Genomic DNA, 13,325 nt, shown 5'->3' on the forward strand with positions numbered 1-13,325 from the left:
TGAAAATGTGGCAAATGGGGGTTGGGAACCCATGAATGATACAACAACCCTGACAGGCTGGTTTATTTATTTATTACATTTTTATACCGCCCAATAGCAGAAACTCTCTGGGCGGTTCACAAAAATTAAAACCACGAAGAGCATAAAAACAACCAACAAATTTAAAACACAAATACAAAATACAATATAAAAAGCACAACCAGAATAAAACCACACAGCAAAAAATAATATAGGTTAAAATATGAGATTAAAACAGCAAAGTTTAAATTTAAGTTAGACTAGGTGTTAAAATACTGAGAATTTTTTTTTAAAAAAAAATTATCAAAAAAATCAAGAGATTGTCACACACTCTTGATCGAACACATGTAGTCAAACCCAGGTTTGCTGTGTAACGTGTGAAACGTACCACAGTGCGAACAGAATGCTGGATTAGACGGACCTTTCGTTCTGATCCAGCATCTTCTTATGTTCTTACGACTTCCAAATTGCTGAATTGTCATCGAGGCTGCCGTTTATTCGGCTGTCCCTGTGACCTCCAACAATCTGAGTTCTTCAGCGGGGATGAATTCCTAGGAGACACATATGGGAATGACGCGCCGCTCTCCTCCCCCTGCACGCACAGTGCCAGCCATCTGCCTGGCGTAAGGCGAGGAGTCTTTCGCGTACCCGCGTCTCCCCGCCTCCCTCTTCCGACGTGCATTTTCCCCCCGCCCGACCCTCCGTCTCCAAGCGATAACGGAACGTGGGCGTATCCGGCTCCTCTCGTTTTGGCATCGCTCCCTCTTCTCGACCAATGGCTAGGCGAGCTGCCGTTCCCCCTCATTTGCATAGACGGCGCGGCTGGCCAATGGGCGGGCGGGCGTGGAGCATGTTTGGAATGCGGCCGTTCTTCCATCTGCCTTCTCCGGTGCTGCTGGGGGCTGAGTAGGCGGCGGGGGGTTCAGCGGGCCTGGGCACTGGCCCGGGAAGCGCCGATTGCTTCTTTGGGCCGGAGCCGTCGGAGTGGGGCTGTTGCCGAGGGAGCATGTCGGTGGCGGGGCTGAAGAAGCAGTTCCACAAGGCCAGCCAGGTAAGGAGCAGCTGCCTCTGGGGAAAGATCTGGGGTTTGCTATGTATAAATCTGCCATCTTCCCGCCTAGAGTTTGGAAGGAATCGCATCCCCGTGTTCCTTTCCAGGAGGGCGCATAGGAGCGTGGCGCGTGGCCCCCACCTTGCCTCGTTTGAGGATCCCTAAGACCTTGAACCCGCTGGATTCCTCGGCTAGGGATCTATTGCTTCCCGGGTTTTCCTGCCAAGTGATCCTTTTTGAAAAAAAGACCCGTTGCCTTCCATCACTCTCTCACCTTTCTCTTTCTGCAGGTTGGGTTGTTGTTTCTGAACCGCGACTTTCTTGTTCTGAGCCTTTTCACACGTTACGCGGAAGCAAACCTGGGTTTGCGAGTGGGTACGCTCGAGGAGGCGCTCCAACTCAGTATGGCTTCCGGGCCACGTGTTTTCTTGCAAACACTTGCTTGTCACGTTTGCACATAATATTATTTTAAGCATGCCTTAAAATGTAGCGTGTGAAGAGGCCCTAGTGACAGAAGGAATTCCCAGGTATCCTTTGGGGCGATTCTGTTTTCCCAGAGGTAGCAACCAACTCCTCTGCTCTATCTAGTTTTCATCTCAGGTAACTCATCTCAGGGGATTCAGTGTTGTCTTCATGGAGGCAATAAGCTCTCAATGTGTTTACTTTGAAGTAAGTGTGTGATGGATCTTATTCCTTGGCAAGTGTGTGTGTGGGACTGCAGATTGTATCTTTGGAATCTTTCCTTCAGAGGGGTTTTTGCCTCTTCCATGACGAAGAGTTATTTTTCACCCCTTTGTATTTGCAGGTCTCAGTTGTTCTTTTGTATTTGCAGGCAATTTAGGCTACAGATGTGTGCTTCCTCCCCTTTGATGGGCCTGCCCAGACTAAAGCAGAGAAAACAAGGGATACCTTGGGAAATTTGGCCACAAAGCCGTTAGTCAAATGATGTAGGATGCTAGATCTTCATTTCTCCAGCGTGTGCATTAACTTAAAGGAGTTTCTGTAATGTGTGTGTCATCACCCACCCACCCCAATGCTTGGCATGTGGGTGTATTATGTTTTTGTTGTTGCTGTGGATGGATATCTAACTTAGTCATCACACAGGGGAAATTGCATTTGCTTACCTTCGCTTCTCTGCCCGCACATTTGTCCCTCGTTACTTCCTCTTTTGAGGCTGTTTTGATCACGCTGCTTCCTGCATTTGAGCAGGGGGTTGGACCTGATGGCCTTATAGGCCCCTTCCAACTCTACTATGCTATGATTCTGCATACAGCAAGTGATAGTGGCAAGTGGGTGATTTTTTTTTTCACGTGAAGAAGGCTAGAAGGGGCAGGAGGTGCGACGATGTCATGAGTGGGACCTGTGAAAATCTGTGAGTGCCCAGTGTGCAGTAGAACATTCATCTGATGGAGTTCTTAAAGACCCTGTTCAGATGACACACTAAACCATGGTGGTTAAGCATTTTGAGCTAAACATTATGGCTAAGCATGTCATGGGAACCATTCCTAACCATGGTGGCTACACAACCACAGTTTAAACACACTCATTAACCATTTGCTGCAAAGGGTTTAGCGGCCTAACCACGGTTTAGGATGTTGTCTGAACAGGCCCTAAGAGAACTTTCCTCTTTCATAATAGGAAGTTGCTTTAGACTGAGTCAGACCACTTGCCCATCTAGCCCAGTATTGTCAACACTGACTGGCAGCAGCAACTCTCCACGGTTTCAGGCAGGATTCCTTCCTTCCCTTACCTGGAGATGCTGTGGACTGAACCAGAGACTTTCTGCCTGCAAAGCGGTTGTTCTACCATTTTCCCAACAGAGCTCATTAGCCTCTTTCTTCCCATAAGTGAATTCAGCCATATTCCTCTAGAGATTTGATCTGCCCCCTTACCTTTTTTCATTGCATAATTTCCCATTGGCATATCGCCCTCTTGTTCTGCATGGGAAATTGGTGATGTCTCCTCCTCTGGGATTTACCCCTTGTCAAAGAAATTGCCCCTTCTTTCTTCAAAGGCTAGTTTACTCCTCCCTCCCCCTGCTCACCCCCTCCTCCTGAACTGCCCCACAGAATGCTATCCCTGGATTTATTTATTTTATATTATTTGCATCTTGGCTGTGTTCTGCTAAGAGCGAGGGTGGTTTTTGTATCTATTTGTTACCACTTAGAACAGAGGTAATACATACTGCTCTATTCTCTAGCTTAAATTGTTTCAGAGCGTTCTGTCTTCTTGTCAGAATGTTATTCCCCCCCCTCCCTGTTTTATCCTCAGAACAACCCTGTGAGGTAGGCTAGGTTGAATCATGGAATAGTAGAATTGGAAAGGGCCTATAAGGCCATCGAGTGAAGATAGTGGCTGGACCAAGTTCACCCAGCTTCATGGGAATTTTAATTTGCATTAACAGTGATGCCTATGGCATCTGTGATGAAGGGCGGTATGTAAACTCTTTTAAATTAAAGGAATGGTATTCAGCTTCCTTGACTAAGTAGTGCGACACGCTTTCCCTCAAAACCACCAGATGCAAGTTGTTCAGACTTGCTCGGCTCCTCTTTAGGACGATACTGCTTGCTTCATCCACCAGTAAATTTGAATGGGGCAGCGGGTTGTTCCTCTTTTGCAGAGAACCAAAGAGGCATTATTTACCCGGTTAGAGAGGTAACCACAACGCAAGCACTACAGACCGTTGGGCGTGCAGTAAAGCTGTAATGCACCTTGAAAGTGTTGGAGCATCTTTTGCGGGGTGAGCTTATTCGTTTCAGTGCCAAGCTGTAGACAGCAAAGCGTCTAGTGAGTTGCTGATGTGCGAGTCTGGACAGGATTGGGACTGAAGATGGGGAGTCCAATCCAGAAGAAGGCTGAGCCACAGGAGGCAGACTAAACTGAAGGCCAAGATCCGAACAGAGGAGTTTATCTGAAGGCGTGGCTGGGAAGAGGACACAGGCAGAAAGGAAGTTGGCAGACTGGGAGGTGAGCAGGCTTTCAGGAAGATGGTAGACTCACAGGGCACAGAGCAAGTCTATGGAGCGACACCACACACATATGAAGAGCTCTGCTGGATCAGACCAAGGCCCCATGTAGTTCAGTGTTCTGTTCACACAGTGGTCAACCAGCAGCCCCCTTGGGAAACCCACCAGCAGGACATGAGTCAAGGAAGGCTTCCCGAAATAAAGATGTTTTCAAGAGGTGTTGAAAATAACAGTGTTGGTGGGTTCCAAAGGCGGCGAGTTCCATAGAAAGGGGGCCACCACACTGAAGGCTCTGCTCCGGGTGGACCCCAATTGGGCCATAAGTCCATGTGGAACCACCAGGAGCAGGCCCTCTGGTGACCGCAGTGACCGAGCAGGTTGGTAAGGGAAAAGGCGCTCTCTCAGGTATCCTGGTCCCAAGTTGTTTAGGGCTTTATACACCAATACCAAACTCTTAAACTTGGCCTGGTAGCAAATAGGTAGCCAGTGCAATTTCCCCAGCAAAGGAGATGCATGCTGAAAAGGGACAGCTTTCAGCAGCGACTGAGCTGCTGTGTTCTGCACTTGCTCTGGGTCTGGAGTAGCCTTAAGGGCAGCCCCACACAGAGTGCATTGCAGTAATCCACTCTTGAGGTTACTAATGCCTATGCCACTACCTAAGTGTTAGTTAGTCCAGATTTAAACTAAGACTACTGGTTTACACTCTGGAATCATTACGCAAATACAAAGTGGAAAAACACAGCAGAAGGTGGTAAAATGGACTCTACCATAGTAGGTTACAGGTGTTTGCGTATGGGTTGATGGGGAATCACAGATCTGATTGATTTTAAAACCTGTGACGATAATGAACAAACACAGTTGGCAAGGCTTGAAACTGCCTCCCTGGTAAATTTTGACATGCATGAGGAGTGTTTGTTTATTCGGGGGAGCATTCCAAAGTGGCGTCTTTCCCCTGCAGTCTGATTTGGTTCAGTCTATTCTACAACCTCATTCTTGTTGCAAAGATAGACCAGGCCCCTGCCTTAAACCCCAGGCAGGGGGAAATCGTTGAAGGAGTGGTGCCTTTGTACTAGTGACAAGATGAACTACTGTGTAACATGACGAGGATGCGGCCTGCGGGGACTTAATTGCTGAAGAATCCCAACAAGAATGGCGTGCCTGCCTTGTCTCTGTTTTGGAAGGAGCTGATAGATCTAAGTCAAGGCTGTTGTGGACGGAAATTGTGCTAGGCAGAAAAAGGAGTGAGGGGAGGAGAGAGAAGGGATTTAATTCTTTCCAAAAGGAGTGCGAGGAAAGATTACAGAAGCTGGCTGAGTTCCCAGGGTTGGGTGAAAGAAATCGGAAGGGAATTACGCTCATGTTAGGAGGAATGATTGCAAAGCCGTGCAGAACCCCAAGGTGAGGAGAGAACAACATGGAGTAAAAGCATTTGCGTACAATTAGATGAATTCACAGACTCAAAAATGTTGCTAACTAAGCATTTATATTACGGAAGGGTATTCTGTTTAGCTGCTGCAACCCAAGGCTTCTGGGGAAAGGGCTCTCACTTCTCTACTTTCCTGTTGGGATCTGAAGTGTTGCTTAGGCTCACGCAAGTAGCTAGTCCAGTGGATCCGTTGACACGTTTCTCCTCTAAATTGGGAACTTACATTGTTGATTTCTATTTTGCCCTTTGACTCTTCAAGATGGCTTAAAATAATTAGGGCTACAGGGTTTAGTTGATTGGTTGACCAGATCCAGATGTCCTCAAACCTGGTGAGGCCATCTCTGATGAGAGAGAACAAGAATTTATGTAGATGGGGGTCCATGGGAAGCTGACACTTCTTATAAGGGGCAGCAGCAGCTTGACCCCGTAGATGACACCCCGCTCAAGGAGGCTGTCAGATCAAGGGGCTCATGGCCGGCCCTACCATTCGGCAGTTATGAGGTGGTTGCCTCGGGCACCTAATTTTGAGTGTCATGAAAGGGCAGCAAATTGTTAGTGTTTTATATCATCATCGGCCAGGGAGGGGAGCGAGGTGTTTGTGGGGTGCTCTGCCTCAGGTGCCAACATAACGTCACTGGCCTTGGTTAATCAACGTTACTGTGCACCTTATCCTGGGGCAGAACTAGTTAGGCACTGCCTCTTTGGCTGCCCAAGGACTCCGTCTGCACTCCTAGGGAGGAGAAAGCAAGGACTGGCACACACTTGAGATCAAGGAAGAGGTGGAACAAGCTCTGTTAAACATTTCAGTACCTTCCTGTCACTGGTGCAAGAGCTCCCTGGGGGAGTTCTATCATCTAGCATCACAACCTAGCTCCTACTCCACTGTACCTGTTGGACAGCTCCCTTCCTGCTCCAGGACTCTTGGCTCAGTCTCTCCTCTTGCTTCCCACTTCCTGTCGGGCAGTTACCTGGCATCCTGCCCAATACTTATCATTTAATTTAAAGAGGTATAAAGGTGTACTATGGTCCTGATACCATGCAGGTGTGCTATGGTCCTGCATTTTGCACCAACTGAGGCTTCTGGGTGCTCTTCAAGGGGAGCCCTAGACAGAGTGCATTACAGTAGTCTAACCCTGATGTATCCAAGACCTAGATAACTGTTTTGGCTTCCTCCTCCCACATTTTTTTTGCTCTCCTCCTCTCTCTCTGGGTTCTCCCAAGCTGCATAGAATTAGTCAGGCTATAAATTGCCTGCTATGACTTATGGTTTTAGTTACTTGCTTGGGAGTGCAAGAACAGGATTGCCTAGCAGGACCTAGTGGTTGGTTGTCTCCGTTGAGTTTGCTGGATCGCCTGTTCTACAGGCCAGTCTGAAGGAATGCTTTACTCAGTGGTGGCTTGTGACTCCAATGTCATTCGGGTAGCGAATCCTCTCTGGGTTTCAGTCAGAACCAGTCTGAACTCTAAAGGAGCTATCCAAGGTGCAGAATCAACATGGATAACTTCTTTAGAATTCTGAGTGAAACCCGGAGAGGATTCACCACCCCACTGATATCGGAGCTACCAGCCTCCGCTGAATTTACTACATTACTCTAGTATTGTACGAGATGGTCTTGGGCTCTGTGTGTCTACATGTGGTTTAAAATGTCACTGTGAAATTAAATTAGGAAGCAGGAAGATGCAATTTAGGAAGAATTTAATGTAGCTAGACTGGTGACTGTGGTTAAGAAGTCTGTGTGTTTTCAAACCATGCCTGCAGGGAGAAAAATAATCATATATCACGGCATCATCAGAAATTCTGATGGGTCAGGTAGAGATTCTCAAGCTTGTCAGTTCCGATACGTTCTGTGCCCCAAGGGCAAAATATAGCTTCTCCTACTAATTATTAATATTGGCCTCTTCCTCGTTTAAAATGCTACGTGAAGTTTTTCTTTTGATCAACGCTTCATCATTTCCCCCTCTATGATACTGACTGTTCCCTGTCACCCGGGTTGTTTTTCAATTTTTTTTGTTAGGGTTTGCATGAAGGAAGGTGGGCTCCTACTCGTAAGCAAGGATAGCGGTGTTATTTCTCTTCGTCTACATCAGGGTTGCCCGTGATGGGCCGGGCTAGAGGGGCACTGCAAAAATATTTTCGCTTTAAGGTTTTAGTGCCAGTAACTAAGTTTTAGGATGAAAACTTTTCGGATGGGGGGAGGGGATTATTCAAAAGGGAATGAGGCATCCCAAAATGCTGGACTGGGACCGTAGGTGGCCTGGATTTGGCTCTAGGGTTGAGATATTGTATTCCTGGCCTGAATGAAACCCTGCTGGGCCTTCATCCTGTTTGATCTACCGAGAATTCAGCAGTATCAGGCATCAAGCTAACATTTCTTCCTACATGTATAAGGCTGCTTTGGATCATCCTCCAATATGTATTGCAAATGGATGCCTTCTGTCTGAATGCCTATCCCAGATGTGTGTCTTTGTATCTGCTTCCAAATCCAGCAAAGGAAAATCTGTGCAGAAGAACCTCTTCCCTGCACATATTTCCTTTGCTGGATCAGGGCGGACTAGTGCAAATCTTGCAGAAATGTACGTGGTCGCAAAACTCTAGTGTGGTGGCGTGCAGTGAGTTTGCCAGGGTCTTTAAGGAACTCCCCTTTGTGGAAACCTCATCGCAATCAATGTGGATGAAGACTTTCTTGCAGCTAGGTTCAGTTAACTAATCCTGACCGAAACCGGCTCCAGGCAACATAAAAGGCTGTAATTTGGGTTTTGGAGGTGTCTTTTTTGCTATTGATTTGTACACCCCCGATGACAGTGTGCCAATTAAATCAGGGCGATGAAACTGGTGTTTAAGGCTCCTGCTGAGAAGGCCCACACACTGGGGCAGCATCTTCTATGGAAACCTTTTAAAAAGTGTTGACCCCCTACTAGTTGACAAGCTAGCGGAGGATGGATGCAGTGTAAACATTTGCCATCTGCGAGCTCTAGAGAAGCAGATGTCAGGGCGGTGGGAGGTGGATCGCCAAAGGATTCATCTGCGTACGTAAAGATCTTTTCGCTGGTTGCAAAAGTCAGCTCTAGGTAGCTTCCATGTTGCTAACCACAGAACTTTGCTGAGCAGCTTTGAAGCACACGGAAATATTACTTCCTGAAAAGATGTGGAGCACCTAGCGAGTGAGCTGTGAGCAGCCTCTGTGGGGAAAGTTAGGAAGTGGTCCTGAGCAAATCAGCAAACCTCTAGGTGCCTACTCTGAGGGAAGCTTGGAGGATGGCAACAAGGGAGAGGGCCTTTTCAGTGGTGACCCCCCAATTATGGAACAATCTCCCCGACGAGGCTCGCCTGGCGCCAACATTGCTATCTTTGTTGCGCCAGGTCAAGACTTTTCTCTTCTCCCAGGCATTTAACAGCATATGCTGAGTTTTTTAACTGACCCCAGAATAGGTTTTTTAAATGGATATTGTCTGTTTTTATGCTTTTTATGGGTTTAAATTTTGTATATTTGTTTTTAATATTCACTGTTTTAATTTTTGTAAACCGCCCAGAGAGCTTTGGCTATGAGGCAGTATATAAATGATGATAATAATAATAATATTCTACTTCTTGGTGTGTACCCATCACTACCACAACCACCCCGTGCATGATGCTTTGATTGCATGACTTTGTAGTCTCTCTCTCTGCCTACAGCAGGCAATTTGGTGTCCTCCAGCTGTTTTGGACTACAGCTTCCATCAGCGCTGGCCAACATTGATCAGGGTGTTGTAGATGAAAATGTCTGGAGGTTGGAGAACATTCACCTACAGCAATTCTAGTATTCTGAAATGGGACTAGATTTTAAACATAAAGGCTCAGTTCAGACAACATGTTTCTCTACACAGTGGGAAAATACCACTCAACGGTTGAGTTTTTAGGGGGTACTCACCACACAACATGTTCTAACTCCACTATTGTGTGACTGTGGGCTACAGTGGAGTTGATTAAATGGCAACTCGATCTTTGATTGACAGTTCCTCTGCCCTCTCTCCTCCCCCAGTTCTTCTGATGGTAGCCCATCAGCCATTGCTGTAAAAAAAAAACCCAATCACAGTGGCTCTCCTAGCGCGACACTCCTTTCACCACTCTTTCCAGGGAACTTGGAAGCCAGTGGGAAAAGTCCACTCAATTTATTTTATTTTATTTTATTTATTAATTGATTACATTTTTATACCACCCAATAGCCAAAGCTCTCTGGGCAGATCACAAAAATTAAAACCATAATAAAACAACCAACAGGTTAAAAGCACAAATACAAAATACAGTATAAAAAGCACAACCAGGATAAAAACTATGCAGCAAAATTGATATAAAATTAAAATACAGAGTTAAAACAGTAAAATTTAAATTGAAGTTAAAATTAAGTGTTAAAATACTGAGAGAATAAAAAGGTCTTCAGCTGGTGACGCAAGGAGTACAGTGTAGGCGCCAGGCGGACCTCTCTGGGGAGCTCATTCCACAACTGGGGTGCCACAGCGGAGAAAGCCCTCCTTCTAGTAGCCACCTGCCTCACTTCCTTTGCAACGGGAAACTCCACAGGGCCCTCCACACAACACAATGGTTGTGCAGGAACTCTCCTCTGCACAGCGTGAATATTCAGCATGGAGTATTTTCTAAAACCAACTCCACCATGGCATGAAGTTTTGACCCCAGACAGCACATGATGGCGTTCTAAAACTACCATTGAGAAATGTGTTGCCTGAACTGAGCGAAAACATAACCTAAATCTTTGACTGATGTACCATGTGTCATGAAGAAAGGAGAGAGCTATTCTTGGGTATGACTTTTTAGTACAAAGTGTGTTTTAAGTACGTAACCAGAATGTACTTACTCAGACCAGAGGTAACAACATAATCCACCATTCCTTATACGTTATACGGGTTGTTGATTCTACACAACCGTTGAACTTTTTAAAAATAAATAAATCACTACTTACTGGGTCAACGGTGGTGATGTCTGCACATGTTGCTGCAAAGTCCTATAAAGCCACCTCTTCAGTCATGTGGACTGCTGTTAGCTAGTAGGAATGCATTTTATTTATTAAGATTTTTAAGCTGCCCTTCATCCAAAATTGATTCCAGAGCAGTGTAGAGGCATAAAAATCCAAAATAGCAATACTGTAAAATAAATAAATAAATCACCATCATAAGAATATACTGAAAGGTAGCGAACGGTAGAATCATACAGCCAGCAGAAGGTGTGCAATATTGTTGTTATTTAGATTTCTTAGCTACTTTCTAGAAAACAAAACTAAGATTCCGGGCATCTTTCAGCAGCATTAAAACACGCAATGTGTAAACAACTAAAACAATCAACCACAAAAATACAACCCCTCCGCCAAACAAGTAGAACGTCACTGACAACCATAAACAGCTCAACTGAGACATTAAACAGCCCATGAGATGCCATCAGAGGCCTGGGCTTAGAGGAAAGCCTTAACATGGTGCCAAAAGCATCCCATAAGTGGGGAGGTGGGACCACTCATAGGATCATAGTATAGTAGAGTTGGAAGGGGCCTACAAGGCCATCGATTTTAACCTCCCACTCATTGCAGGAATTTACCTTAAAAGCATCTCTGACAGATGGCTGTCCAGCTGCCTCTTGAATGCCTCTAGTGTGGGAGAGCCCACGACCTCCCTTGTCTTATTATTATTATTATTATTATTATTATTATTATTATTATTATTATTTATATAGCACCATCAATGTACATGGTGCTGTACAGAGTAAAACAGTAAATAGCAAGACTCTGCCGCATAGGCTTACAATCTAATAAAATCCTAGTAAAACAATAAGGAGGGGAAGAGAATGCAAACAGGCACAGGGTAGGGTAAGCAGGCACAGGGTAGGGTAAAACTAACAGTATAAAGTCTGCACAACATCAAGTTTTAAAAGCTTTAGGAAAAAGAAAGGTTTTTAGTTGAGCTTTAAAAGCTGCGATTGAACTTGTAGTTCTCAAATGTTCTGGAAGAGCGTTCCAGGCGTAAGGGGCAGCAGAAGAAAATGGACGGAGCCGAGCAAGGGAAGTAGAGGCCCTTGGGCAGGCGAGAAACATGGCATCAGAGGAGCGAAGAGCACGAGCGGGGCATGTCCAGCTGGAATGTGGCTTCCTGTAACTTGAACCCATTATTCCATGTCCCTCACTCTTTGAGGATTGAGAAGAGATCCTGGCCCTCCTCTGTGTGATAACCTTTGAAGTATTTGAAGAGTGCTATCATGTCTCCCCTCAATCTTCTCTTCTCCAGACTAAACACGCCCAGTTCTTTCAGTCTCTCTTCGTAGGGCTTTGTTTCCAGACCCCTGATCCTCCTCGTTGCCCTGAAAAGGCCCCATTCTGAGGCATATCCTCCTCTACATTCTTGCCACAATTACAAAACATTAACTTAAATGGAGCATCTCTATCAGGGCCTCTCTTGGAGGAGGCACTCAGAGGAGGACTTCAGATGTTGATCGTAGGGTACAGAAAGGTTTATACTGTTAAGAGGTGCTCCATCAGGTATTGTGGTCCTGAGCTCTATAAGGCTTGACAGATTAAAACCAGCACCTTGAATTGGGCTCAGTGAAGTATAAGCAGCTGTTGCAAGTGGGATTGACCTGGCACTGAGAGGTCAGTAATGGTGGGTTTTTCAAAGTCAGGGTGCCACCACTGAAAAGCCCTTTCTGTTTTATTGTTGATTTGGCCAAGAAAAAACAGTGCCAATAACTGTTTGGGTATCACTGTCTTTATATACAGTGAGGCAAATCGTCCTACATCCTTGCCACAATTACAAAATTTTAAGTTGAATGGAGCATTGCTATCAGAGCCATCTCAAAAAAAGGCATGTGTTGGAACAGTAAGAGGAAACACAAAGTATCACAAATTGTGTAGTAAGTTCTGATGTAGGTCGGGGTGGGTGGTTTGCTGTAGGGTGGGGGCTTTCTTCCTGGGCTAAAATCCTCCCCTTGAATAGAGCCTATCATTTAGTGACCTTAAATAAGATTTAGTTCTGGTTTTAATGTAGAAAGTCAGTATTTTGCCTGTCAGTATTCCTCACAACAACCCTGTACGGTTGGTGAAATTGAGTTTCCCACCGAGATCAACTGGAAGCTTCCACAGTTTGTGCCCAGCCATTATAACACAGATTAAAAAAAAACCTAAATCCTAGTCATTTTTACCTGGAGCTTCCATCTGGGGGAAGGAATGAGTTTCCAAACACCACTATACAACACTTTAATTTTTTGCTTTGGCTTAGTCTTTCTTTCTTTCTGTAACTGTTTTTGATCTCCCTCCAGATCACTAGATTTTTAGTTTGGGAAGCATGTCACTTTTTAAAATAAAAAAATAAAAAATAGCAGGCCAGGTTTATAGATGTCTGCCGCTATACCATTTTATTTATGGATCTGTCGAGTTTCAGGTTAAGCTCAGAGTTCATTTTTAAATTTGGCTTCCAGTTAGCTGTCAGAGTTCCCCAATCAACAAGAATCTTTTGGCCAGCGAATGCACTGTGGGGACGCAGCCCAGTTGTAGAGACACAAAGAGAGCCAACGATGTTGCAAGTTCCCAGGTATTTTTAAAAGGCCATCTTGCACGCACCTGGCCCTGTCTGAAACTGTCCTAATATTTTTTTGGCTTCGTAAACTCATTAGGAAATAGATCGATGAACCATCACATATTACGTGAACTTGCAGGGTCCAAAATATTTTAATTCGTGTTTTAATAACAGTGGGTCTCTTAATAAGGCCCAAACTGGAGTGAGTCACTCTTACGGTTTTATGCAAATTGTCAATGTCTAGAGGGCAGAGATGAATGTGTATATATCATGGTTAGCCTGGGACTGGGCAGCTGAAGGTTAGCCCACTTTGGCT

The 13,325-nt window shown here is 45.3% G+C and overlaps 1 protein-coding gene across 3 annotated transcripts in view; it reads left to right on the forward strand.

The window, feature by feature from the left end:
• Positions 1-921: 921 nt before the first annotated feature.
• The window catches only part of SH3GL3 (SH3 domain containing GRB2 like 3, endophilin A3), a 39,342-nt gene continuing 26,938 nt past the window's right edge, over positions 922-13,325 (forward strand). The window contains exons 1-2 of one of the 3 annotated variants that reach the window (XM_063142327.1): positions 934-1,069; positions 3,690-3,809. Coding sequence is in view for 1 of the 3 variants with exons in the window: in XM_063142325.1 (XP_062998395.1) it covers positions 1,025-1,069 (45 nt within the window). In the remaining 2 variants the exon portion in view is untranslated. Of the gene's footprint in view, positions 1,070-3,689; positions 3,810-3,985; positions 4,037-13,325 lie in introns of those variants that run through there. The other 2 variants (XM_063142325.1, XM_063142328.1) reach the window with 2 other exon arrangements.

The sequence above is a fragment of the Elgaria multicarinata genome, chromosome 16 (assembly GCF_023053635.1).
Source record: "Elgaria multicarinata webbii isolate HBS135686 ecotype San Diego chromosome 16, rElgMul1.1.pri, whole genome shotgun sequence".
Classification (NCBI taxonomy): domain Eukaryota; kingdom Metazoa; phylum Chordata; class Lepidosauria; order Squamata; family Anguidae; genus Elgaria; species Elgaria multicarinata.